At 52.3% G+C, this 27431-nt stretch overlaps 1 protein-coding gene across 1 annotated transcript in view; it reads right to left on the minus strand.

The window, feature by feature from the left end:
* Nucleotides 1-27431, minus strand: part of TNRC18 (trinucleotide repeat containing 18) — a 112728-nt gene that overhangs the window by 20505 nt on the left and 64792 nt on the right. The window contains 4 exon segments of the mRNA XM_074390629.1: nt 2175-2602; nt 14635-14883; nt 20574-20849; nt 26020-26380. Coding sequence (XP_074246730.1) covers nt 2175-2602; nt 14635-14883; nt 20574-20849; nt 26020-26380 — 1314 coding nt within the window.

Below are 27431 nucleotides of genomic sequence, written 5' to 3' on the forward strand. Positions count from 1 at the left end.
TCAAAAAAAAAAAAAAAAAAATTTAGCCAGGCACGCTGGTACACATGTGTAGTCTCAGCTACTCCAGAGGCTGAGGAGGGAAGATCCCCTGAGCGTGGGAGGTGGAGGCTACAGTGAGCCACGACTGCTCCACTGTATTCCAACCTGGAGTGAGACTCTCGTCTTTTTTGCGATTTTCTCTAGAATGTCACAGTTATTTGAGAGTTCCTCCTGTATCATGGGCTCAGGGTGGAGAGAATCAGAATACTATCAAAGCCTCGCTGTTAAGGCTGAATGCATCCAAGTAAGAGGAGGAAGCATTTGGCCATCAGCTTCCTAGTAGCCAGTGCAAAAAGGATAACAGGTCCAATTATCATAGAGTGGTTGAAAAACAAGTTTTCTTAATTTGGGGTGTTCATAGAGAGAATTTAGGGAATCTGTAAATGGGTAGGAAAAAATAGTCCCACCTGTATTTTCACATCTTAACCTCTAAAAAACATGGGGTTTTTCCTTCAGGTGAGAGTGGAGGCCACAAACCACAAGAGTACCAGCAGTGCCGGTGACTTTGCCACCAACGGAAACCACAGAGTCTCGCAGCACACAATAGTCACTGCAGGGACCTTAAAACATCCTTTACACCCACTGCTTCAGAAGTACAGCACCAGCCAGGTGCAGTGGCTCACGCCAGTAATCCCAACACTTTGAGAGGCTGAGGCAGAAGAAGAGAGTCTGAGATCAGCCTGGGCAACAGAGCAAGACATCATCTATACTAACAATTTACAACTTAGCCGGGCGTGGTGTTATGCACCTGTAGTCCCAGCTAATCAGGAGGGTGAGGTGGGAGGATTGTATGAGCCCAGGAGTTCAAGGTTGCAGTGAGCCATGAGCACAGCACCGCCTTCCAGCCTGGATGACACAGTGAGACGGTTTCTACAAAAATAATAAGATTTCAAATATGGTATTTACTAGACCCACTGCTGGATGTCTTTACTAGTGAAATACATCCATCCCTCAAGGAGCACACAGGTCATACCACAGAGGAGTCTTTTCAATATCTTGATAACTGTACTTTAATATCAGTGTCTTCCTTTGGGGTCCAGCGATTTTATTTACTTTGTTTTCTTTTTTGAGATGGGGTTTCCCTCTTGTTGCCCAGGCTGGAGTGCAATGGCACGAGCTCAGCTCACTGCAACCTTTGCCTCATGGGTTCAAGCAATTCTCCTGCCTCAGCCTCCCGAGTAGCTGGGACTACAGGCAGGCACCACCATGCCTGGCTGATTTTGTATTTTTAGCAGAGACAGAGTTTCTCCATGTTGGTCAGGCTGGTCTCCAAGTCCTGACCTCAGGTGATCACCCACCCATCTCTAACAGCCAAGACATTTTTTTTTTTTGACATGGAGTCTCACTCTGTCACCCAGGCTGGAGTATAGTGGTATGATCTCGGCTCACCGCAACCTCAGCCTCCCGGGTGCCAGCGATGCTCCTGCCTCAGCCTCCTGAGTAGCTGGCACTATAGGTGCACACAACCATCCCTGGCTAATTTTTATAGTTTTTTAGTTGAGACAGGGTTTAACCATATTGGCCAGGCTAGTCTCAAACTCATGACCTCATGATCCGCCTGCCTCAGCCTCCCAAAATGCTGGGATTACAGGCATGAGCCACTGCGCCTGGCTCCCTTATTCATTTTTTAAAGTCTTAGAAGAAGATTAAGGGCCTCTGTAAGAAATGGGTGGTCAAACATAGTGGCTCATGCCTGTAATCTCCACATTTTGGGAGGCTGGGGCAGGAGGATAGCTAAAGGTCAGGAGTTTAAGATCAGCCTGGGCAACATAGCCGGATCCCATCTCTACAAAAAGTAAATTAGCTGGGTGCAGCAGCATGTGCCCGAAGACCCATTTATCTGGGAGGCTGAGGCAGGAGGACTGCTTGAAGCTAGGAGTTGACGGCTACAGTGAACCATGATCAGGCCACTGCACTCCAGCCTGGGTGACAGAACAAGACCCTGACTTTTAAGAAACAAAGGAACACGAGCACAGCTCCTCCTGGGGCCAAGTCCTAGCAGGCGCTCTGGGTGGACCTGGAGCCGCGCACATGGTTAGCAGTGAGGCCGCTTCCCCAGGCTGGGAGGGGAGAGGGCCTCTCCCTCGCGAATCCCAGGGACCCTTCCATGGCTCCCTTCCCCACGCAGCCCCTACCTTCCTGGGGTCCTTCCTGTCCCTGGCACGCCCGGCGTCCTTGCGCGGGCTCAGGGGGCCACCCTTGGCGCAGCGGCTGGCCTTGGTGGCCGGCGCGGTACTGGCAGGTGCAGGAGCGGCAGCCGAGGCGTCGTGCAGGAAGATGCGCTCGCTGCGGCGCCGCGTCCACAGGTCGTCGTCGCTGGCCTCGGGCCCCGCCTCGAAGCCGGGTTCCTTGGGGCCCCGTAGCTTCCGGGCCTTGCGTCCCTTCTCTGCTGCCAGCTTAGCCTTGTCTGGGCTGCTGGGGCCGGGGCCGCGGGCGCCAGGCGTGGGTGCGGCCAGGGAGGGCCCCGGCTCCCCCAACCCCTTCTTGGGCCGCAGCAGCCCGGCGGGCGACCGCTTGCGCACCTTGACCTCACTCTCCGAGTCGGTGTACTCGAACTCTGTGCCTGGACGCGGGAGGAGGGTGCGCTGGTCACAGGCTTGCAGGGACTCTCCCTCCCACGCAGACCCACGGGCCCCATTCTTCCCCCAGAGGACCTCCCTGCCGATGTCAGCCCTTCTCCCCGTTTCCAGGAGAGGAAAGTGAGGTCCGAGAAGAAGGGCTCACGGGGCCCGCACCTGCCCATACGCCTGTCCTCACCCACCTCGGCTGCCCGAACGCTGCTGGACGCTGCTCCCCGCCCCTCGCCCCACGGGAAAATCCTGGGCCCTTTGAGCTCCTCCAGAGCCCCACCTAACTGGTGGAAATCCCAGAAGCCAGGGCAGCTGGGCAGGCCCACACCTGCAGGGCAGCAGCCCTCTAGGGCAGGCAGGAGGGGAAACCCGCAGAGAATCCCCAAGCCCCCTGGCCTCCTCTTTCCCATTCCTGGTGCGGCCTGTCAGCTGGATGGTCCCAGGAATCGTCCACTCCCACTGTCCTCTCTACAAGACAGGGCCTCCCCCCGCCCTCCTCCCACCCCCAGCCCCACCTGTTCCGCAGCCGAGATGCTGCTTCCCTCTGCCCTGGATCCTGGGTCCCAGCCCTGCAGGCTCCTCGAATGCCCAGCCTCTGAGCACAGGTGTCGGGCACTTGCCCGGCACCCACCATCCCCACTCATTCCCACCAGCCAGCTTTGCTCTCTGCCAGCCCCTCTGCACAGAGCACCAGCTCCCCGGACCTCTCCTTGGAATTGTGCTGAGTCCTTCAGGAAGAGAACCACCCCACATCCCGGGAAGTCCTCTCTGGCCACACCTCTGTTGTCACAGGCAATGCCACACCTTATCATATATGTCCATGCCAGGGTCTCAGCTTATCCCAGTCTACCCTGCCCCCGGGAAGCAGATCCCTGAGTTCTCCGGGACCTCCAGCTCCAGCCCTAGCTCAGACCTGGTGTCCAGGAAGAGCGTGTGATTGAGGCGTGCACGGCACTGCTCCCTGGGACAGAGGCTTCAAGGTGCATTCACTCAGGGATGCAATGTCTGTGACAGTCCCTTGGGTTAACAACCCCAGGGAGAGCTAGTGGTCTGCTTTAAATCCTCATCACAGGAGCCGAAAAGCCGGGGCCCAATCCCAGGCCCACTGACTGAGAGGTGGGGCTCCCACTGCACCAGTAGATGAAGCCATAGCAACAGGGACCAGCAGGGGATGCCCAGTGAAATAGAATCACTGGCAAAACATCATAATCCCATTCATTCATCTTTTGCAAACAGACTTTCCAACTTTCCACTGTGCCAGGAGGCAGCAAGGGGCTTTTTGTTTGTCTGAGACAGAGTCTTGCTCTGTGGCTAAGCTGGAGTGCCGTGACAAATTCTCCACTCGTTGCAACTTCTGCCTCCCGTGTTCAAGCGATTCTCCTGCCTCAGCCTCTCAAGTAGCTGGGATTACAGGCACATGTCACCATGCCCAGCTAATTGTTTTTCGTATTTTTAGTAGAGACGGGGTATCAAAGTGTTGGCCAGGATGGTCTCAAACTCCTGACCTCGTGATCTGCCTGCCTTGGACTCCCAAAGTGCTGAGATTACAGGTGTGAGCCACTGTGCCCGGCCAGCACGGGGCTTTTTGAGGCTAATGTGGGTACACACCATAGTAAAACACAGGCTTGAGAGTTCTGCTTCTGGGTATGATGGAATGAGGTACCACCCAATAATAGTCCCCACCAGAGATCCACTGGAACACCTGGCGTATGCAACCCTTCATGGGCCCATTGTGTGTGGTACAGGGAGGGACAGCGGACAGAGAGGAGGCTCATGTGGGAGGTGGAGAATGAAGTCACAGGAGGCAGATCTCCTCCCTGCACCCTCTACCCTGGCACTAGACACGGTCTTCTTGGCACCAGCAGGGAAGGTGGGGCCCACATGGAAACCAAAGTCCTGCTGACCTCAGCACCAGGAAAAAGAAGTCTAGAAATTGGCAACACAGAAGATAGGGAGCCAGAGGCCGGGCGCAGTGGCTCACGCCTATAATCCCATCACTTTGGGAAGCCAAGGCAGGCAGATCACCTGGGGTTAGGAGTTTGAGACAAGCCTGGCCAACATGGTGAAACCCCGTCTCTGCTTAAAAATACAATTGGCTAGGTGTGGTGGTGCATGCCTGTAATCCCAGCTACTTGGGAGGCTGAGGCAGGAGAATCGCTTGAACCAGGGAGGTGGAGGTTGCAGTGAGCCAAGATCGCACCACTGCACTTCAGCCTGGGCCACAGAGTGACACACTGTCTCAAAAAAAAAAAAAAAATTATAAAGGGAGCCAAGAGAGGAGTCCCCATGGTCTCTCTCTCTCTCCTCCCTGTCTCTGAATGGCCCTGAAACCACCTACACGCAGAAGAGACACCAAACAGCCCAGGTCTCAGCAAAAATGATCTGAACAGAGGCCAGAGACATCACACAAGAAACAAATTGGACTTCAAGCCCCACACTAAGGAAATAGCTCCTAAAAGAGATAATACTCACTGAAAAAAAAAAGAAAAAGAAAAAAGAAAGGCATTCTGCCTCTCCACAACCTCAGACCCACAATGCCTAAAATACAATCCAAAATTACTAGACAAGGCCAGGCATGTGGCTCATGCCTGTAATCCCAGCACTTTGGAGGGCCAAGGCAGACAGATCACTTGAGGTCAGGAGTTCGAGACCAGCTTGGCCAACATGGTGAAACCCCATATTTACTAAAAATGTTAAAAATTATCTGGGTGTGGTAGTGGGTGCCTGTAATCCCAACTACTTCGGAGGCTAAGGCACAAGAATCACTTGAACCCAGGAGGCGGAGGCTGCAGTGAGCAGAGATCACACCACTGCACTCCAGCCTGGGTGACAGCAAGACTCTGTCTCAAAAAAAAAAAAAAATTACTAGACGAATGAAGAACCAAGAAAATACATTACATTCCAGAGAGAAAAGAAAACCAACTGAACCTGATCCTGAGATGAACCAGATGTTGGAACGAACAGCCAAGGATTCTGAAATTCTCAAACAGACGAAACAAAACTTGTTTTCAATACATTAAAATTTCACCAAATAGGAAGGACTAGCAAAGAAGAAACAGAAAAGAGCCAAATGAACCAAATGAACCAACTGAAAGTATAGAACTGGCTAGGTGAGGTGGCTCACACCTGTAATCCCAGAACTTTGGGAGGCTAAGGCGGGAGGATCCCTTGAGGTCAGGAGTTTAAGACCAGCCTAGGCAACATAGCGAGACTCTGTCTCTACAAAAAATACAATAATTAGCCAGGCATCATGGCATGCACCTGTGGTCCCAGCTACTCAGGAGACAAAGGTGGGAGGATCACCTGAGGCCAGGAGGTTGAGGCTTCAGTGAGCCATGATTGTGCTACTGCATTCCAGCCTGGGTGACAGAGTAAGACCCTATCTCAAACACCACAAATAAATTATAAAACTCAGAAGAACAATTTCAGAAATAAAATATCTATGGAAGGGATCTAAGAGCTGAATGGATATGATTAAGAGAAAAGTAAGTGAGAGTTTGGATGCAGGGGAACCAGCCTCAGAGACCTGTCAGATAACAAATGGTCAAATTTATGTTAAACAGAAAAAGAAAGAATAAGAAAAATGCATGAAGATTTCTGTAAGTCTTTCCTCAATAGCTGAAATCTTCCCAAATTTGATGACAAACCAAAACTTGCAGATGAACACCAAGCAAAATAAACACAAGGCATGCCACAGTCAAACAGCTGACAAAGATAAACACAAATCCCCAGAACAACAAGAAAAATGTAACCTATCACTTCCAGAACAATCGTTTGATTAATGGCTAACTTCTTATCAGAAACCAGAGGCCAGAAGATAGAATATCTTTTAAGTGCTCAAAGGGAAAAAAAAAACAACAACAACTGTCAACCAAAAATTCCATATCCAGTAAAAACATCACTCGAGAGTGAGGGTGAAATAGACATATTTTCAGGTAAAACAACAGAAAGAGATCAGGCATGATGGCTCACGCCTGCAATCCCAACTACTTGGAAGGCTGAGGCAGGAGAATCACTTGAACCCAGAAGGCGGAGGTTACAATGAGCCGAGACTGCACCATTGCACTCCAGCCTGGGTGACAGAGTGAGACTCCATCTGAAAACAAAAACAAAAACAAAAACAAAAAAAACACTAAGAAAATTCATTACCAGCAGCTCCACAAGGCAAAACTGTTAAATGAATTGCTTTGGGCTGAAACTGCAAGAAAACTGGAATACTCAGAAGAGATTGAAACGCAACAGGAATAATAAATATCTGAATAAATACAAAACACTTTTTTCATTTTTCCTCTTAATTTCCTGACAAGCCATTTAAATGATTAAAACTAAGTTTATAACGTTGTCTTCAGGGGTTGACACCATGTGAAGAAGTATTACATATAATGTAAATTTGAGAGATGATAGGAACTTATATGAAGTTGCAAGACTTCTGTATTTTATGTGGAAAAAAACACATTATAAGAGGATGTAAAAAGTTAGGAATGTATATTGTTATCTTTATTTTCTATTTTTAAAAATGACAAAATGATACTCAGAAAGCCAACAGGAAAAAATGGAATTCTTAAACATATTCTAATAAATGTGTTTAAAAGGCAGCAAAGGAGAACCAAGGCTTAAGCAAAATACTAATGACAAAGACACTAATAAACTGAAAGGCAAAAATAGTTTTTCAGACAAAAATTGTTACCAGCAACAAAGAAGAACATTCTAAAATGATAAAAGGGGCTGAAGTTGGCAGCTCACGCCTATAATCCCAGCACTTTGGGAGGCCAAGGAGAGCAGATCACTTGAGGTCAGGAGTTTGAGACCAGCCTGGGCAACAGAGCAAGACTTCTTACTTATAAAAAAATTGTAATTGTTTTGGGGCTCCATGACCAGTGCCCATGTAAGATGGAAACCTCACCGACGAATGTGTTTCTTTTTTTTATTTTTTATTTTTTTGAGATGGAGTCTCACTCTGTTGCTCAAGCTGGACTGCAGTGGTACAGTCTCGGCTCACTGTAACCTCTGCCTCCCAGGTTCAAGCGATTCTCGTGCCTCAGCCTCCCAAGTAGCTGGGATTACAGGTCCCCACAAGCACCCCCAGTCAATTTTTGTATTTTTAGTACAAATGGAGTTTCAACAGGTTGGCCAGGCTGGTCTCAAATTCCTGACCTCTGATGGTCCATCTGCCTCGGCCTCCCAAAGTGCTGGGATTATGGGCATGAGTCACCATGCCTGGCCAATGTGTGTGCTGTTCTTTTTTTTTTTTTCTTTCTTTCTTTTTGAGACAGAGTCTCACTCTTGTCACCCAGGCTGGAGTGCAGTGCAGTGGCCCAATCTCTGCTCACTGCTCAAGCAATTCTCCTGCCTCAGCTTCCCAAATAGCTGAGATTATAGGCATGTACCACCAAGTCTGGCTACTTTTTGTGTTTTTAGTAGAGACAAGGTTTCACCGTGTTGGCCAGGGTGGTCTTGAACTCTTGACCTCAAGTGATCCTCCCACCTTGGCCTCCCAAACTGCTGGGATGACAGGCATGAGCCACCCCAACCAGCCGTGTGTTTTTTATATAGCAAGAGAAAAAAAAAAAGGGGGTGTGTTGACTGCTCTGCCAAGCGGCCTTCCTCATCTCTCTCCCTCTTCTTGGGCCTCCCTATTCCCTAAAGCATAACAATACTCAAATCAGTCAGTTAATATCCTACAACGGCCCCTAAGTGTTATAAAAGAGTCACATGTCTCTCACTTTAAATCGAAAGGTAGAAATGATTAAACTTAGTGAGGAAGGCGGAAGCCGGTCAAAAACCAAGATAGCCTGAAAGCAAGGCCTCTTGTGCCCAACAGTTAGCCAGGCTGTGAAAGCAAAGAAAAAATTATTGAAGGAAATTTCAAGCGCTCTGATGAACACACGTATGATAAGAAAGTGAAACAGGCTTATTGCTGACATGGAGAAAGTTTAAGTGGTCTGGAGAGAAGATCGAACCAGCCCCAACATTCCTTTAAGCCAAGCCAAATCCTAATCCGGAGCGAGGCTCCAACTCCCTTCAATTCTGTGAAGGCTCAAGGAGGTGAGAAACTCCAAAAGGAAAGTTTGAAGCCAGCAGACACTGGCTTATGAGATATAAGGAAAGAAGTCATTGGCCAGGCGTGGTGGCTCACGCCTGTAATCCCAGCACTTGGGGAGACCAAAGCAGGTGGATCACTTGAGGTCAGGAGTTTGAAACCAGCCTGGCCAACATGGCAAAACCCCATCTCTACTAACAAAATACAAAAATCAGCCAGGCATGGTGGCAGGTGCCTGTAGTCCCAGCTACTCAGGAGGCTGAAACAGGAGAATCGCTTGAACCCAGGACACAGAAGTTGCAGTGAGCCGAGACTGCATCACTGCATTCCAGTCTGGGCAACAGAGCAAGATTCCATCTAAGAAGCCATCTCCATAACATAAAAATGCAAGGAGAGCCGGGCACGGTGGCTCAGGCCTGTAATCCCAGCACTTTGGGAGGCTGAGGCGGGAGGATCACAAGGTCAGGAATTCAAGACTGGCCTGACCAAAATGGTGAAACCCCATCTCTACTAAAGATACAAAAAGGGCTGGGCGCAGTGGCTCACGCCTGTAATCCAAGCACTTTGGAGGCCAAGGCGGGCGGATCACCTGAGGTCGGGAGTTCAAGACCAGCCTGACCAACATGGTGAAACCCCGTCTTTACCAGAAAAAAAGATACAAAAAATTAGCTGGGCATGGTGGTAGTCACGTGTACTCAGTTACTCGGGAGACTGAAGCAGAAGAATTGCTTGAACCCAGGAGTCAGAGGTTGCAGTGAGCTGAGATCATGCCATGGCACCCCAGCCTGGGTGACAAGCAAGACTCTGACTCAAAAAAAAGCAAGGATAAGCAGCCAGTGCTGATGCAGCAATTTCTCCAGAAGATCCAGCTAGGGGCATTGGTTAAAGTGGTTACACCAACTAACAGATTTGCAAAATGGATAAAACAGCCTTCTGCTGGAAGACGATGCCATCTAAGGCTTTCACAGCTAGAGAGGAGAAGTCAATGCCTGGCTTCAAAGCTTTACAGGACACGCTGACTCTCCTGTTAGGGGCTAATGCATCTGGGGACTTTAAGTTGAAGCCAGTGCTCATTGACCATCCTAAAAACCCCAGGGGCTCAAGAATGATGCGAAATGTCCTCTGTCAGCACTCTATCAATGGGACAACAGGCCAGGTGCAATGGCTCACACCTATGATCCCAGCACGTTGGAAGGCCGAGGTGGGTGGAACACCTAAGTCAGGAGTTCAAGACCAGCCTGGCCAACATGGTGAAACCGTCTCTACTAAAACACAAAAATCAGACAGGTGTGGGGGTGCACGCCTGTAATCCCAGCTACTCGGGAGGCTGAGGCAGGAGAATCACTTGAACCCAGGAGGCAGAGGTTGCAGTGAGCAGAGATCATGCCACATCACTTCAGCCTGGGTGACAAGAGCGAAACTCTGTCTCACACACAAACACACACAAAATACAACAACAAAGCCTTGATAACACCTCAGTTCACAGCATGATTTATTATTTCGAGCCCTCTGTTGACACTTACTGTACAGGAAAAAAGATTCCTTTCAAAATATTACTGCTCATTGACAATGTTCCTTGTCACCCAAGAGCTCTGAGGGAGACGTACAAGATGAATGTTGGTTTCATGCCCACTAGCACAGTGCCCATTCTGCAGCCCATGGATCAAAGAGTAATTCTGACTTTTTTTCTGTTCTTTCATCATTTTCTTACCTTATATAAAAATTAACTCGGGTAATTTTGACTTTCAAGTCTCATTATTTAAGGAATAATTCGTAAGGCTACAGCTACCATGGATGACGATTCCTCTTATGCATCTGGGCAAATTAAACGGAAAACCTTCTGGAAAGAATTCACTTTCCACGCCAGGTACAATGGCTCACACCTGTAACCTCAGCACTTTTGGAGGCCGAGGCAGGTGGATCTCTAAATAAATAAATAAAAATTAAACTAGGCCGGACACAGTGGCTCATGCCTGCAAGCCCAGCACTCTGGGAGGCCGAGGCAGGTGGATCACCTGAGGTCAGGAGTTCAAGACCAGCCCAGCCAACATGGCAAAACCCCATCTCTACTAAAAATACAAAAATTAGCCAGGCACGGTGGCGGGCACCTGTAGTCCCAGCTACCCAGGAGGCTGAGGCAGAAGAATTGCTTGAACTGGGAAGGCGGAGATTGCAGTGAGCCGAAATTGAACCACTGCACTCCAGCCTGGGCAACAAAGCAAGACTCTATCTCAAAAAAATAGTAAGAGCTAAGTGCAGTGGCTCAAGCCTGTAATCCCAGCACCTTGGGAGGCCGAGGAGGGCAAATAACGAGATCAAGAGATCGAGACCATCCTAGCCAACGTGGTGAAACCCCATCTCTACTAAAAATACAAAAAAATTAGCTGGGCATGGTGGCATGCGTCTGTAGTCCCAGCTACCCAGGAGGCTGAGGCAGGAGAATTGCTTGAACCTGGGAGGCAGAGGTTGCAGTGAGCCGAGATCATACCACTGCACTCCAACCTGGTGCCTGAGCGAGACTGTGTCTCAAAAAAAAAAGGAAAGAATAATAATAATTCACTATGCTCGATGCCATTGAGAACACTTGTATTCATGAGAGGTCAAAATATCCACATGAACAGGAGTTTGAAGAGGTTGATTCTGGGCTGGGCACGGTGGCTCACGCCTGTAATCTCGGCACTTTGGAAGGCTAAGGCAAGCATAATGTTATAACGAGATCAGGAGATTGAGACCATCCTGGCCAACATGGTAAAACCCCAACTCTGCTAAAAATACAAAAATGAGCCAGGTGTGCTGGTGTGTGCCTGCAGTCCTAGCTATTTGGGAGGCTGAGGCAGGAAAACCGCTTGAACCCGGGAGGCAGAGGTTGTAGTGAGCCAGTATCACGCCACTGCACTCCAGCCTAGGAGACAGAGCAAGACTCCATCTCAAAAGAAAAAAAAGTGGATTCCAACCCTCGTGGACAACTTTGAAAGGTTTAAGACTTCACTGCCAGAAGTCATGCAGATGTGGTGGAAACGGCTAGAGAACGTGAGTTAGAGTGGAACCTCAAGATGGGACTGTATTGCTGCAATGTCACGATAAATTTGAAAAGATGAGGTGCTGCTTTTTACGGAGGAGCAAAGAAAGTGGTTTCCTGAGATGGCCTCTACTCCTGGTGAAGATGCGGTGAATACTATTGAAATGACAAAGGATTCAGAATATTGCCTAAGCTTAGCTGATAAAGCAGCAGCAGGGTTTGAGAGAACAGCCTCCAATTCTGAAAGAAGTTCTGCAGGTAACCGCTATCAAACAGTACAGCATGTTACAGAGAAATCTTTCTTGAAAGAAAGAGTCCATCGATGTGGCAAACTTCACTGTTGTCTTATTTTAAGAAACTGCCACAGCACCCCAACCTTCAGCAGCCACCCCGCTAATCAGTCAGCAGCCATCAACATCAACGCAAGACCCTCCACCGGCAAAAAGATTACAGCTCACTGAAGGCTCAGAAGATTGTCAGCCTTTTCAGCAATAAAGCATTTTAAAATTAAGGTATGCACAATGTTTCCTTAGACATAATGAACGCTATTATGGCCAGGCACAGAGGCTCACGCCTGCAATCCCAGCACTTTGGGAGGCCAAGGTGGGTGGATCACCTGAGGTCTGGAGTTTGAGACCAGCCTGGCTAACATGGTGAAACCCCGTCTCTACTAAAAATACAAAAATTAGCCACGCGTAGTGGTGTGTGTTTGTAATCCCAGCTACTCGGGAGGCTGAGGCAGGAGAATAACTTGAACCCAAGGAGGTGGAGATTGCATCGAGCCAACATCACACCACTGCACTCCAGCCTAGGCAACAAAGTGAGACTCTGTCTCAAAACAACAGAAAGACATAATGCTGTTGCACACTTAACAGATGACAAGATGGTGTAAACATATGCTTTTTGTTTTCTTTTATTTTTGAGACGGGGTCTCACTCTGTTGCCAAGGCTTGAGTGCAGTGGCACAATCTCGGTTCGCTGAAGCCTTGACCTCCCAAGCTCAAGCAATCCTCTTCCATCAGCCTCCTAAGTAGCTGGGCGCGTGCCTCTATGCCCAGCTAATTTTTTTGTTGATTTTTTTTGTAGAGATGGGGTCTCACTCTGTTGCCCAGACTGGTCTAGAACTACTGCACTCGAGCAATCCTTCCGTCTTAGCCTCTTAAAGTGCTGGGATTACAGGTGTGAGCTACCATGCACAGCCAATAATCTACTTTTTAATTAAGGTATGTATACTGTTTTTTCAGACATAATATTATACACTTAATAGACAACAGTATAGTGTAAACCTAACTTTTGAATGCTTTGGTTTCCCAGTGCATACATGTGACTTGCTTTACTGTGGTATTTGCCTTATGGTTTGGAAGCAATCCTGCAGTATCTCCAAGACATGCTTGTGTACCCAAAATAATGAGAAGGAAGAAAATAACAAACAGTAGAAACCAGTGAAACTGATCATGTCTAGCCAGAATGACCAAGAAACAGAGTAAGAAAAAATAATCTGTATCAGTAATGAAAAAAGATACATCGCTACATATCCTTCAGACACTCAACGTATAATAAGGCAATAATTTGGTCCTATGCTAATACCTTGGCTGGTTTGGGTGAAATGGATATTTGGGGCTGTAGACACAGCCTGAGGGTACTAGCCTGGCTGGTGCATTTAGGGACTGTGGACAGGATAATGTTGTCCAAGCAGTCAGAGTCTGATGGTGGAGGGTCAGACAGTTAGCACTAATCAGAGGGCAGTGGGAAGCCATTTGGAGGTTCCGGGCAGAAGAGTGGCTTGGCCAAGTGTACACTCTGAAGACGCCCTCCAGCTGCTTCTGTGTGAAGAGTACCTAAGAAAAGGTAACCTTGTAGAGGTCTCCAGGGCCTCTTTCCAGGAGAACCAGGCCTGAAGCCCAGCAAACAATGGCAGGGTGTGGGAGTAAGAGGGAGGAGGGGATAGGCAGACCCTGAAGCCTGGCATGGGTGCCAGAAATGGGGGTTCCAGGAGACACAGGAGGTTAGGGGTGAGGCTTTGCTCTGTGAACCTACAGAGAGCATGAAGCCAGGGGCAGCCAGCGGGGGGCCTTCAGGGGCAGCAATGCCTGTTTTCCTGTCCCATCCCAGGAGGGCCTCATGCCTACCCCCACTGTGGCTCAGAAAAGGATGCCTGAGGGTCAGAAGGACCCTCCCCTGTTGGGGCGAGGGGAACTCACAGACTAAACACATGCAGGACCATCTCCACCTCCAGCATCCACCCCAGCTGCAGGTGGGCTGGGTCCACGTGAGGACACTCAGCCTGGTGAGAACAGGGAGGGCCCAGGAGAGGCTCCCAAGAAGGCAAGACCCTGACACTGGGATACGATCAGCTGGTGTAAGCACCAGCTGCCTCGGTTTACCCATCTGGATTGCCAGCAAGTCAAAGAAAGCATGGTACCTGCCCGCCCCATCTGACTCCTCCAGGCTCAAGCCCAGGCTGCACGAGGCCTGACCCACCTGCTCTCTCATGCCACAGACTGCACCCCTACCATCCCATGAAACCCTGAACAAGACACCCTCTCTTCTTCCTACTGTGGAGTGGCTGTTCCTTCCCCTGCACCTGTGTCTCAGCCAGCACTCCAGTCTCTCTCACGGGCCAGACTGGGTGTCACCAACCTGAAGTGGCCCCCTGAACCCCAGGCTGGGTTGGGGGCCTCCATGGAGCTCCTGCAGCTCCCCCAAAAGCCCAACACAGGGCCATGTTTGTTGGGAGCATGAGACTGAAGGAGGCCTCCCTTGCAAGGTGAGGAGTCCCCCTCCCTGGAGATGGCAGGCTGGGGCCTCTGTCATCTACATCCCTGCTCAGGACAAGCCTGGCCCATTTGAGGCTGGGGTTCTGCCCATTCCCAGCTCTGCACCTGCATCTCTCTGAGCCTCAGTTTCCTCACCTGTGGCATGGGACGATGGCATCCGCCCCCCACAGCCTGCCCGCCGCCACTCACCCAGCAGGCTCTGCCGCTCCTCTTTCTTCCGGGCCTTCTGCTTGGCCTCCAGCTGTACCACAGAAAGGGATGGGCCCACCGTAGGGCTGGGGAGGGCGCTGGCAGCAAAGCGTGCCAGCAGGCCCAGACCGCTCTCCTCCAGACCCGGTGACAGGGCCCGCTCCCGGGCACCCAGCCTATAGCCACCGCTGCTGGCCTCGTCCTCCTCCTCCAGCTCCTCCTCCTCGTCTTCCTCCTCCGAGCTCTCATCTGGCGTGCAGAAAACAAGGATCGAGTCAGAGCCTTGGCCTCGGCTAGGGCCACCCCCCACTGCCCCCCAGGCCTGGAGTGGCCTCTGGGCTCCAGCCTAGCCCCTTAGTCCTCACCAGGGGGCCACCGGGGGTGGATGCAGACTCAGCCCATGGGTTTTCCCCACCCAATGACCCAATGCCCCCGGCCAGCTGAGCCCAATGTGGGCATCCCGGACAGCCGGGAGGTGGGCAGCGAGCGGCCTTGGGTGTCAGGGTGGGCTGCTGTGAAGGGCACCGACATGCACCTGAGCTGTGGCAGGGGCCAGACACACGGACAAGGACTGGAGACAACTCTCTCCACGGCCACACGCGCACACGCCCCAACACACAACACAGAGGCAGGAGAGGAGAAGGAAAGAGGAGGCAGAGGGAGGTGAGGGGGAAGAGGGCCCTGGGGGCTGAGGCCAGGGGTTGCGGGCACAGATGCCCACGGCAGCTTCGCCAGCTGAGTCCTGGGGGCTGGTGGCAGGAGAAGGTGGAGTTTGGGCTCTTCCTGGGGGCCAGGGGACCCCCATGGTTTCAGCCCTCAGAAGGGATCTGGAGCCTAAAGTTGACTGCTGGAATCACTTGAACCCGGGAGGCGGAGGTTGCAGTGAGCTGAGATCACACCACTGCCTTCTAGCCTGGGCAACAAGAGTGAGACTCAGTCTCAAAAATATAAAACAAGGTTGACTCCTAGCGGGGCACGGTGGCTCATGCCTGTAATCCCAACACTCTGGGAGGCCAAGGCAGAAAGATCACTCAAGCCCAGGAGCTCCAGACCAGCCTGGGCAACAGTGTCCCATGTCTAATTTTTTTTTTTTATATTTAAAAATATTAAATTGACTCACAGCAACTCCCCCATTCTGGGGAGGCTGGGCAAGTCCCCCACCCTCTCTGAGCCTCTATTTTCTCACCTGCAGGAAAGGGTGACCCTCCCAGCCCATTGGCTCAGCCAAGGGCAGGATCCAAAGAGAATTATTTGCAGGGAGGAGAAAGCCATCTGTAGGCTTAAAGACGATCAAACAGAAACAGGGCCACCCCTGTGACTTGCAGGGAGAAACTGTGCTGTCCCATACCCAAGCTACAGCTGGCTGCGACTCTTCACTCATGGGATGCCCAGGAAGGGCAGGGGTAGACCGAGGCCCAAAGGGGTTATGCACTCAGGCAGCATAAGAGAAGGCTCAAACCCGGAGCTGGCAACTACCTAAAGAAGCCCCAGGGCCAGGCAAGGTGGCTCACTCCTGTAATCCAAGCACTTTGAGAGGCCAAGGCAGAAGAATCTCTTGAGGTTAGGAGTTTGAGACCAGCCTGGGCAACAGAGCAAACCTTGTCTCTACAAAAAAAATTTTTTTAATTAGCCAGGCACGTCCGCAGTTTGGCAACTCCGGAGGCAGAAGCAGGAGGATGGCTTGAACTGAGCAGTCCGAGGCTGCAGTCAGTTACGCTGGCACCACTGCACTCCAGCTTGGGTGACAGAGCGAGACCCTGTCTCAAAAATACACAAATAGGCCGCTGTGGTGGCTCACGCCTGTAATCCCAGCACTTTGGGAGGCCGAGGCCGGTGAATCACTTGAGGTCAGGAGTTAGAGACCAGGCAGGGCAACATGGTGAAATCATGTCTCTACTAAAAATACAAAAAATAGCCTGGCGTGGTGGCGCGCACCTGCAATCCCAGCTGCTTGGGAGGATAAGCCAGGAGAATGGCTTGAAACCGGGAGAGAGAGGGTACAGTGAGCCGAGATTGCACCACTGCACTCCAGCCTGGGCGACAGAGCGAGACTCCATCTCAAATGATAATAATAAAAACTTTAAAAAAAATAAGCCCCAGCCTGTCTCTCTGGTTGGTGACTTAAGATGAGCTTCATCCAATAACCGGCCCTGCTGGCCTCAGGGTCTGCAGCCCCCAGGAGCCCAGCACAGGCTCTCAGGGCCAGGGTAGCTGGCAGACAAGAGACTCCCTGCACACAAACCAAACCCCCCACCAAAAAAAGGCTGTCTTGAGGCAGAGAATTCCTTTCGACCTTCCCAGGGAGACACCAGGGCTGCCCTATGCTGAGGACAGGCAGGTGGGAGGCATCAGAGAGCCAACTCTGCCCCGAGATGCCACATCCAAAGTGCCACCCATGAGCAGGTGACAGGGGTACCTGTCTGCCTTGCAGGCCAGAGTGCTGGCACCGGGAAGGTGACTCTGGGGGCCGCAGGCCTGGAAGGTGGCCCCTTCCAGCAAGAAGAGATGAATGCCAGATCCTCTCTCTCCAGGATGAAGAGCAGTCTAGGCTCAGGGAGACAGATGGAGAAGATGGACAGCCAACTCCACAGCCTCCTGCCAACGCCTCAAGCCGCCTGCTTGCTTAGGCAATTTGTGGCCAAAAGTGGCAGCCCCAGGGGTGCCAATGAGGGCAGAGGTTCTGTCTGTCTACCCGTGTATTGGAGGCAGCCCGGATTTTTGCTGGGTCACCTCCAAGAGGAAGGCCTAACGATGGTAAGTCTGAGGAGTCCACAGAGGGGTGGAGGGAGGGAGGGAAGAGCCAGAGGGAGAGGAAGGAGGTTTGTTAAGAGGGTGAGAGAGGAGACTGGCCCCCCAAGCGATGGATGAAGCAGGCTGGAGAGGCCATCGGGGCAGGCGGGGGCAGGCAGGCAGGCAGTGCACACTTGCGATCATTCACATTGCGGGAGTCACATGGCTCTGTCTCTGCCCCAGTGGGCCACAGCGGCAAAGCAGGCTAAGTGTAGGCAGACTTTTGACAGCGCCTGGGTCCCCCATATTGGGTCTCCCTGGGGTGGGTCAATTTGAGCAGGGTGGTGGGTGGGGACTGGCTGGGGGCTGGGGTTGTGGGGTTAAATGGTGGGGCCGGGAATCTTCCCTTCTAGCTGCTCAGGTGCGCAGACTCCAGAAACCTTTCACATCCAGAGGAATTCTCAAGCAGCAGGGGCCGTGGCAGGAGGGCGAGTTCTGGGTTTCTGGACGCCCACCTCCACGCCAGAGCGCAGAAAGCCAGGAGCAGCCCAATGCCCGCACCTCGGTATGGGAGACTCTCCTGGCTCCCTGCATGATTGACAAGTCCACACCAGCTGCTCCCACGGCAGGTGGCGGGGGGCTGGTGCACACACATCCGCAATGGGCTGGGGTGCAGAGGGGTTCTGAAGACCAAGAAAACCTTTCTGGAGTTGTCCACACCTGAGGCCACAGAACTTGCTTGCCAAGGGTGGGGGACAGGGAGGGGGAAAAATGTCCCATCAAAGAAACCCAAGGAAATACAGAAAAACTCATTTTTGGGTTTTTATTTAAAGAAAAAACAAAAACAAAAAAAGATCTTGGCTCAGGACATGGGGTTGGCGGTGACAGGTTGGTGGTAAATGCCAGAGCGATCTGCGGCTGCCAGACCCGGTGGGGGCGAACCCCGAGGAGGGGAGGTGTATGGGAGACAGAAAGAAAAGCGTTTTGCCTACCTACGGAGCAACGAGCCAGGCTCGCACCCAAGCTCAGTGACCCGCTGCGCCGTCTGCCCTACTCCCAGCCTTCGCTTTGCGTCCAGAGTGCAGCGTGAGAGCAATGCAAGAGACCAAAACAGACATTCAAAGCGTCATGGGGAGGGTCAAGGGTGGAGGTATGGTCGGGCTGCTGGAAGAAGCAGACACACCAGAAAAGCCAAGCCAGTTACGGAGTTTAGTACCAGGTCAGCGAGGCCCTATTACCCAAATATCCCTTTCAAGACCTGCTCAGTGGTGGACACGGTGGGGGTGGAGGGGAGCACCGAGGAGCCTGGGCCTCCCCCGCCTCCCCTCGACCCCCCGCCCTCCCCTATCTGGGCCCTGTACGCTTAGCACTGCGGCATCCAGCCCGTAGCCCCTTCCTAAGAGGCCTGGGGGGCTGCCTGCTTCTCTGTGGGGTCTGAGCTGGGGCGGGAGGGCTCAAAAACTTATAACCAGGAATCCTGGCTTTAAGAGGGTGTGAGGGCCGGGGCACGGGATCCAGCCGAGATAGAGGAGAGGGAGGAGGTCGGGGCGGGAGAAGGGGATTGTAAACTAACCCGACTCATCCACGGACAGCCCGGGCAGCGGGCAGGGGCCTCTCTTCTCAGCCCTGGTGGCGTTCGCTCTGAGGGACAGCAGCCCCGGGGAACATGAGCCCCGAGGCACCATACTCGACCCCCGGGGCATCACACTCGCCGTCATACCACCTCCTGGTCACCCGAGTGGATCTCTGCCAATTTGGAGGGGAGTTCTGAGAGGGAGGCAGGGTAGACCAGGAATTCAAGAGCAGGACTGGAAAAACAGGGCAGGGGGCAGCATTCTGGTCCTGGGGTCCCCGAGCCAGGTCAGGCCCAGGGTCACCATGACACCCCCGGGCCTTCCTCGGGGAGCAGCTGACATCCAGGTGTGGCTACCCAGGGCCTGGGGGATCCCCTCGGCTGGCCCTAGTGGGAGTTAGCCTGAAGCCAAATCCTAAAACCAGGGCAAGGAAAAAAGGCCAGAGATTCACTTGCTTCCCTTTCTTGGGACATTTCTGGTTGAAGGGCCTGAAAGGCTTAGAGGGTTCCTAACCCCAGCAGCACAATTCTGGCATTGGAGAGGGCAGGGCCAGCCGGGCCTCAGGGCCCCAGCAAACTCTCTTTTGAGAAGCGAGGTGGCTGAGGACCCAGGGCTGGGACCAGGCCCATCTCTCTCCAAACAGAGCACAGAGCACGGCGCTCCATCACTCCATGCGGCAACCAAGCCACTTTCGTATTGAATGACAGAGACCGGGGTGTCAAAGGCTTTTGGCCCTGCGCTGCCCACACACCCTTCAAAACAGAAATACGCGTGAGAAGACAAGCATGTATAAATAGTAATCTTTAACCACTGGCGAGTAAGGATAGAGCTTTAAGAAAATAAAAGACAAACAAGCAACTAAAAAAACATGATGATGCTGGGAGGTGAAGGCACTTGGTTTTAAACCTGAAAAATGAAATGGATGCCAATTGCTACCAGGGATATTTGAATAACACAGGCAAGCGGCAGGCGGCAAGTCCCGTCCCTACTCCTTCTGGGTGGGGAGGAGGGAGGGGAGGAGGTGGGGAGAAACAAAACGAGAGGGAAGCATCAACCTAATGTCTAGTAAGGACACAGCAAGAGAGACAAGGCACACAGGTTTAGTTAAAAATGAACTCGATATGTTTAATAAAGCTTGGTATTACCAAAATCGCGGTACAAACATCAAGTCACACGCCCACACGACAGAATTCCATTTACAAAATGTTCCTCGGGAAGCCTCCACTGGGCAGTGCCCAAAGAGAGCCCGACCCAAGCCTGGGATCTCTGGGTGGGCAGAAAAGGTGAGTGCAGGGGTCCGGGGTGGAGGGGGAGGATCTTGGGCTAGGGGAAGGAGGGCAGAGAGGAGGGAAAGTGGAGAAAAATGCAGACTCAAAGCGGTCCACGTAACAGCTCCAAAAGAGCTAGCCGGTGAGATTATCACAATGATACAGTCCAAATAAAAGCAAAAATAAAAATCATTCGGCTGATACAGCAGGCTACGCTGCCAAGAACCCAGATGGCCGCCTTCCTGCGGCCATCTGCGCGGGCCTCCTCACCCACCATCTCTCCCACGCGCCCACTCGCTTCCCTCTCGCTCACTCGCACTCACTCTCTCGCTAGGAAACAAGGTATTTTGTGTTTGGAGCTAGTAACCTTGGTCAAACGATTCCTCCGAAGAGTCGCTGAAGGAGGACCGCGCCTCGGCCTCTCGAAGCAGCAAACAGAACGGCTGCTTCCTGCTGGTGGCCGGCTTGGGTTTCAGAGTCCGGGGGGCCGCCAGGCCCCTCTTGGTCAGCTTGGGGCCGCCAGCCGCCTTGCTGTTCTTTGCCACCATGCCACACAGGAGGGAAGGCGTCAGTTTGGAGCTGGAGGGGCCTTGGGCGGGCCACTCGTCCTTCAGGAATTCTTCGTCTTCCTCTGAGTCCGTATCTGCAGTCAAAGTAGTTTTTAATAAAGATAAGTCACAGGGCAGCGGGAGCTGGCGGCTTCATTTTATTGGTTTTAATGGTTCTGAGAACACACTGGAAGGTGCCAGAACAAACAGGTCCAAATGCCTAGTTAAGTGGTTGTGGGAAAGCCATGCTCAACATCACCAGCTCCCCTCCAGGCCAGGACTCTCCTCTGCCCTGGGTGCCTTGGGCATCACATGGCATCTTCCAAGTGCTGGACCCTGGCCTTTCCTAGACTGATGCTGCCAGCCTCACCCACCAGTCACTCCAGCCTTTCCGGGCATCAGGGGATGACAGGAGCCCTATGCTCAGGAATGACTGTCCCCTGGTCACTCCCTGTCCCATGGGTTTGCGATGGCCCAAGGAAGACAACTGCAGAGGAAGGGCCTGACCCAGGAGGGGAAGGGCTCAAGAGAGCCGATCATACATTCTCTTCCCAATGCCCCGCAGTGGCCTCCCGATGGCAGCATGAAACAGGCCATGGTGAGTGTTTACACCCCGGAAATGGGCAAATGCTGTGACAGCAAGAGGTTGCCTTGCCCTTCCTTTTTTTTTTTTTTTTTTTTTTTTTTAGATTTTGAGATAGAGTCTTACTCTGGAGCCCAGGCTGGAGTGCAGTGGTGCGATCTCAGCTCACTCCAACCTCCACCTCCTGGGTTCAAGTGATTCTCCTGACTCAGCCTTCTGAGTAGCTGGGACAGCAGGCATGTGCCACTGTACCCAGCTAATTTTTGTATTTTTAGGAGAGGTAGGGTTTCACCGCGTTGGTCAGTCTGGTCTTGAACTCCTGACCTCGTGGTCCACCCACCTCAGCTTCCCAAAGTGCTAGTGCTGGGATAACAGGCGGGAGCCACCGTGCCTGGCCCCCTTGCCCTTCTCTCTCTGAGCTGGTTTGCTGGCACACCACTGCTGGCTTCCCTGAACTCTGACCTCACTGTGAGATGGAAGCCAAGGGTCTTCAAATATTTCGGAGAGATGACCAGCCAGCTTTGGGAGGGGAGCCTGCCAGGCACACATTGCTCCAGCCCCCACCATGCTCATGCCATTATGATGTTTCTCATACTGGGCTGCTGAGCAAGATGAGAAGACACAGGCTCCAGGGCCAGAGACTAATCCCCGGACCTGCTGAAATTCACTCCAAACTCAGGGAACGTGAACCGACACAGCTGCAGCTCTGGCAGTACCTGCCACCTCCCAGTCCAAGAGAAACCACATACACGCGTGCACGGCAGGCATCATTCTGGCTGCTCCCGACAACACCTACGCTTTCACTCCACCAAGACCCCAACTTCAGGATGGCCCAGCAATTCCGGGGTACAAGGTCCAGACCCGCCAGGCTACTTATAGCCCCTGCCCACCTACCAGCCAAAGCACACTCTCTCATATATGTTCCCATCTGTCCCTCCCAAGGCTGCGTCCCAGGCTGGAGAGGCCAGTGGGTGACAACCAACTTGGCCTCCTACAAGCATCCACAGGAAGGCCAGGCGCGGTAGCATGCATCTGTAATCCCAGCACTGGGAGGCTGAGGTGGGCAGATCACATGAGGCCAGGTGTTCGAGATCAACCTGGCCAACATGGCGAAACACTCTCCATTTTTTAAAAAATACAAAAACTGTTGTATTTCCTATTTGTATTGTATTGTGGTAGCCAGTGTCTGTAATCCCAGCTACTTGGGGGGCTGAGGTGGAAGGATCGCTTGATCCCAGCAGGTGGAGGTTGCAATGAGCCGAGATTGCACCATTACACTCCAGCCTGGGCAACACAGCAAGGCATCACCTCAAAAACAAAAAGACAAAGGCAACCCACCCCTACAACCAAAACCGAAAAAGCAAGAGGGCGCCGTTCTCGCTTCAACCTCTGTCCATCTCACCCACCTCCCTGCTGGACACACCCCTACCTCCTTGTGACCCTGCACTCTCACTGACCGGAAGTGCAGAAAAGCAGATTATAAAAAATAAACAGAAGAGAGTACTGCAGAGCCAGGTGCATCCCATAGCCATCATCTCGCTGGAGCCAGGCCCCCTGACTTCCTCACTGCAACATGAGTCCATTTCTCTCCTCCGGGAGAGTATAGAGTTTTCAACAAAGGGACAATGGAGTGAGGCTGTCCACGTGACCATTCCCAGGCTGGGAGCGGTGGCTCACTCCAGTAATCCCAGAACTTTGGGAGGCCAAGGCAGGCGGATCACCTGAGGTCAGGAGTTTGAGACTAGCCTGGCCAATGTAGTGAAACCCTGTCTCTACTAAAAATCTAAAAGCTGGGCATGGTGGTGGACACCTGTAATCCCAGCTACTTAGGAGGCTGAGGCAGGAGAATTACTTGAACCTGGGAGGCGGGGGTTGCAGTGGGCTGAAATCACACCACTGCACTCGAGTCTGGGCAAAAAGAGCAAAATTCTGTCTCAAAAAATAAAATGAACACTCCCTCACATGCCCAAGAGTGAACACACCAGCTCGGAGCACCCCAGAGACCTCAGGGACAGGGCTTATCTCTGACCTCCAGCTCCACCCCATCTACGTCCACCTGAAAATGGAGGAAGTGGGGAATTCTTCCAGCCACCGGCCAGACCACATCCACAGACCCCACTCCCTCAGAAGATCAAAGGAACAGCAATCTACCCGCCACTGCCCTGAACCCACTTCACATTTCCAAAATGAGCAGAGATTAAGAGAGCAAAAGAAAGCTCTTCCCTTCCCCCTCCCAGTGAAGAGTCTCTGGCACCATCCCTCTCTGCTGGTGCCCACACAATGGTCAGGAGCCTGGGCTGTGCTGCTCCGATCACACCCATCCCAATCAGAGAGGCAAGGAAGCCACGACACTGTCACGTGTCCTCAGCACAGAAGGCACAAGCCAGCTGCTTCACCCACATCCATGGGTGAAGCATCAGTCCTGGTGACCTACTAGCCCAGGGCAGACAAAACACATGCACTCCGGAGGGGGGGGGGGGGGAACAAAAAAAACAGCAGCTAATTCCGTGCCAGGTGCCACGTTCAGCTCTCTGCCCACGTGAGCTCACTTAAGGCCCCCAACGGCCCTGTAAAGCAGGTGACGATACTTTAACTCCGAGTCCATAAACACTTTATTTCCTTAAGAAAACACGCTTTATTGTATCAGTAAAGTGTCCACTTTTTGCACCTGACATTCAGACTCCCCCTTCTCCACCCATGAACTGGCCAGGACCAATGAAAAGCTCCAGACACACAGAACCAGGCAGTTGCCAAAGTAAAAGCCCTCCCCGCCCCAGGGCTTGGGGATGCCCAGAACAATCACCAGCCACTGGCATGGGCCAGAACCCAAGAAGCTCCTCCTGGCATTCCTGCAGCAACCATAAACTTAGCGCCTGATCACCCTGCTCATGAGGTGTTCTGTCCACAGATACTGAGTGAGCACACACTACCTGCCAGGCAGCAGGCTCTGGGCCACAAGAGGCCATGACCCTGAGGACACTCCAATCCAGCAGTCTCTAGTTAAATGAAATAAAACGCCATTCCTCAGTACCACCGAACCACTCCATTTCAAAAGCTCAATAGCAGCTGGGAAAGGTAGCTCACGCCTGCAATCCCAGCACTTTGGAAGGCTGAGGCAGCAGGATCTCTTGAGCCCAGGTATTTAAGATCAGCATGGGCAACATAGCAAAACCCAGCCTCTATAAAAGTAAAACTAGATTAGCTGGGTGTAGTGGTGTGCACCCACGATCCTAGCTATGCTGGAGGCTAAAGCAGGCGGATTGCTTAAGGTCAGGAGTTCCAGATTAGCCTGGAAAACACAGGGAGACCCCATCTCTGCAAAAATAAAAATAAATTAGCTGCACACAGTGGTGCACAGCTGTAGTCCCAGATACTCAGGAGGCTGAGAGAGGAGGATTGCTTGAGCCCAGGAGCTTGGGCACCAGCCTGGGAAACACAGCAAGACTCTGTCTCTAAAAAATTTTAAAAATTAGCCAGGTACGGTGGTGCACACTTAGTCCCAGCCACTTGGGAGGCTGAGTTAAGATGACAGCTGGAGCCCGGGAGCTCGAGGCTGCAGTGAGCTGTGATGACCCCACTGCACTCCAGCCTGGGGGACAGGGAGAGACCCTGTTTCAAAAAACACAGGGCACGGTGGCAGAGCCTGTAATTTCAGCACTTTGGGAGGTCAAGGCAGGTGGATCACCTGAGGTCAGGAGTTCGAGATCAGCCTGGCCAACAAGGCAAAAACCCGTCTCTGATTAAAAAAAAAAAAAAAAAAAAAAAACACAGAAACACCTGGGTGGGGTGGCATGTGCCTGTAGTCCCAGCTACTTGGGAGGCAAAGAGAGAAAAATCGCTTGAACCCAGGAGGTGGTAGTTGCAGTGAGCCAACATCAGGCCACTAAACTCCAACCTGGGCAAAGAGTGAGACTCCGGCTCAAAAAAAACCAAACCCAACCAAACCAAACCAAAACAACCCACAAAACTCAATAGCCACGCATGTTTTGTGGCTACCGCAGTGGACAGAGCAGATGTGGGACACGGTCATGGTGGCAGCAGATTCCAGTGGATGGCGAGTCAGGCCGAACTGGGTTTAACACCGAGTCGCCTCTCGGCACCCCAGCGCCCACACTCCTCTCTGGCTACTGGGCCTCAGCATACAGAGCAACAACATGGGGGTACCTGCTATCAGAGATGCCACAGACACCATAACGCCAATGAAGCCCTGCATCCAGAGCCCAGCACGGTGCCCGCTCCATAAACGCCGATTCCGTCAACACTTTCAGACAAGGTTGCGGTCCACACAGGAACGCGCGCGGCCTGCGGGCAGGGGAGTCCGGTAACCTCTAGGAGCTCCCGGCCTCCCTGGGCCAAACAGCCATAAACTCTGGCGCGCAAGGCCTCCGCGCAGAAGGTGTCGGGTAGGCAAGCGGACCACGGGCAAGAGAGAGCAGGTGCATTTCGGCTTCCAACCGCCAATCACGGGCGCCCACCAATCACAGGCACCTGCCCAGCATCAAGCCCGCCAATCACAGGCATATGCGCTTCAGGTGGCCTCCCTCCCACTTCCGGCTTGGAGGCCATGCAAAACTCAAGCACCTTAGTGCGCCCAGACAGAAAAGGGAGGAGGAAGGTGGAAAGAAGAGGGGAGAAAAGGGGAGAAGCAGCGGACCAGGGGCGGCGTGGCATCCGCTACTTACTGTAAGAGTAGCTGCTCACTTCCGAGGCGAACGGGGAATGGGCCGATTTGGGCTGGCCTCTGGCCTTAAACCCCACCTCCATCTTCCTGGCTTTGGCGGCCCTTTTGTGTTTACCTTCTCTGGAGGATTTCAGAGACAGGCCGAGGCCCTTGGCCAGCGCCTTCCTGTCCTTGCCCAGCAGGCTGTCGTAAGGAGTCAAGTACCTGCCGCAGCCCCCGCCAGTTTTCGGCTTCCCCCCAGTACTGTCTGAAAACTTGAAGGGCGACTTCAACTTGTCCTGCTTGGTGAGGGAGAGGGCCTTGTCGAGCTTGCTTGCCAACTGCTCCTGGTCGCTGGCCATCTTCTTCTTCTTAATCTTTAGCTGGAGAGGGAAGTTGGGTCGTGGGTTAAAACATCTGGCAAAACAGGGTCCTGGGATTCAGTACACGTGCTCTGCCCAGTCTGGACGCCAGTCCTTCCCCCTGCCTGTGATTTTAACTTCTCTTAGCTTCGATTTCTTTTTCTTTTCTTGAGACGGAGTCTCGCTCTGTCACTAGGCTGGAGTGCAGTGGTGAAATCTCGGCTCACTGCAACCTCCACCTCCTGGGTGCCAGCGATTCTCCTGCCTCAGTCTCCCAAGTAGCTAGGACTACAGGCACGTGCCACCATGCCCAACTAATTTTTGTATTTTTAGTAGAGACCTGGTTTCACCATGTTGGCCTGGATGGTCTTGATCTCTTGACCTCGTGATCCACCCGCCTCAGCCTCCCAAGGTGCTGGGATTACAGGCATGAGCCACCACGCCCAGCCAGCTTCAATCTTTTATTTATTTATTTATTTATTTATTTATTTAATTTTTGGAGACTGAGTCTCACTCTGTCACCAAGCTGCGGTGCAGTGGCACAATCTCAGCTCACTGTAATCTCTGCCTCCCAGATCCAAGTAATTCTCCTGCCTCAGCCTCTCGAGTAGTTGGGGCTACAGATGGACACCACCACACCCCCCTAATTTTTGTGGTTTTTTTAGTAGAGACAGGATTTCACCATGTTGGCCAGGCTGGTCTCTAACTCATGACCTCAAGTGATCCACCCACTTTGGCCTCCCAAAGTGCTGGGATTACAGGCATGAGCCCCCAGCCAATTTTTTTTTTTTCTTTTTTTTTTTTTTTTTTTTTTTGAGATGGAGTTTCACTCTTGTTATCCAGGCTGGAGTGCAATGGTGCGATCTCGGCTCACCACAACCTCCGTCTCCTGGGTTCAAGCAATTCTCCTGCCTCAGCCTCCCGAGTAGCTGGGATTACAGGCGTGCGCCACCATGGCCAGCTAATTTTTCTATTTTTAGTAGAGACGGGGTTTCACCATGTTGACCAGGATGGTCTCGATCTCTTGACCTCGTGATCCACCCACCTCGGCCTCCCAAAGTGCTGGGATTAC

This window comes from Saimiri boliviensis, chromosome 20 (genome assembly GCF_048565385.1).
Source record: "Saimiri boliviensis isolate mSaiBol1 chromosome 20, mSaiBol1.pri, whole genome shotgun sequence".
NCBI classification, from domain to species: domain Eukaryota; kingdom Metazoa; phylum Chordata; class Mammalia; order Primates; family Cebidae; genus Saimiri; species Saimiri boliviensis.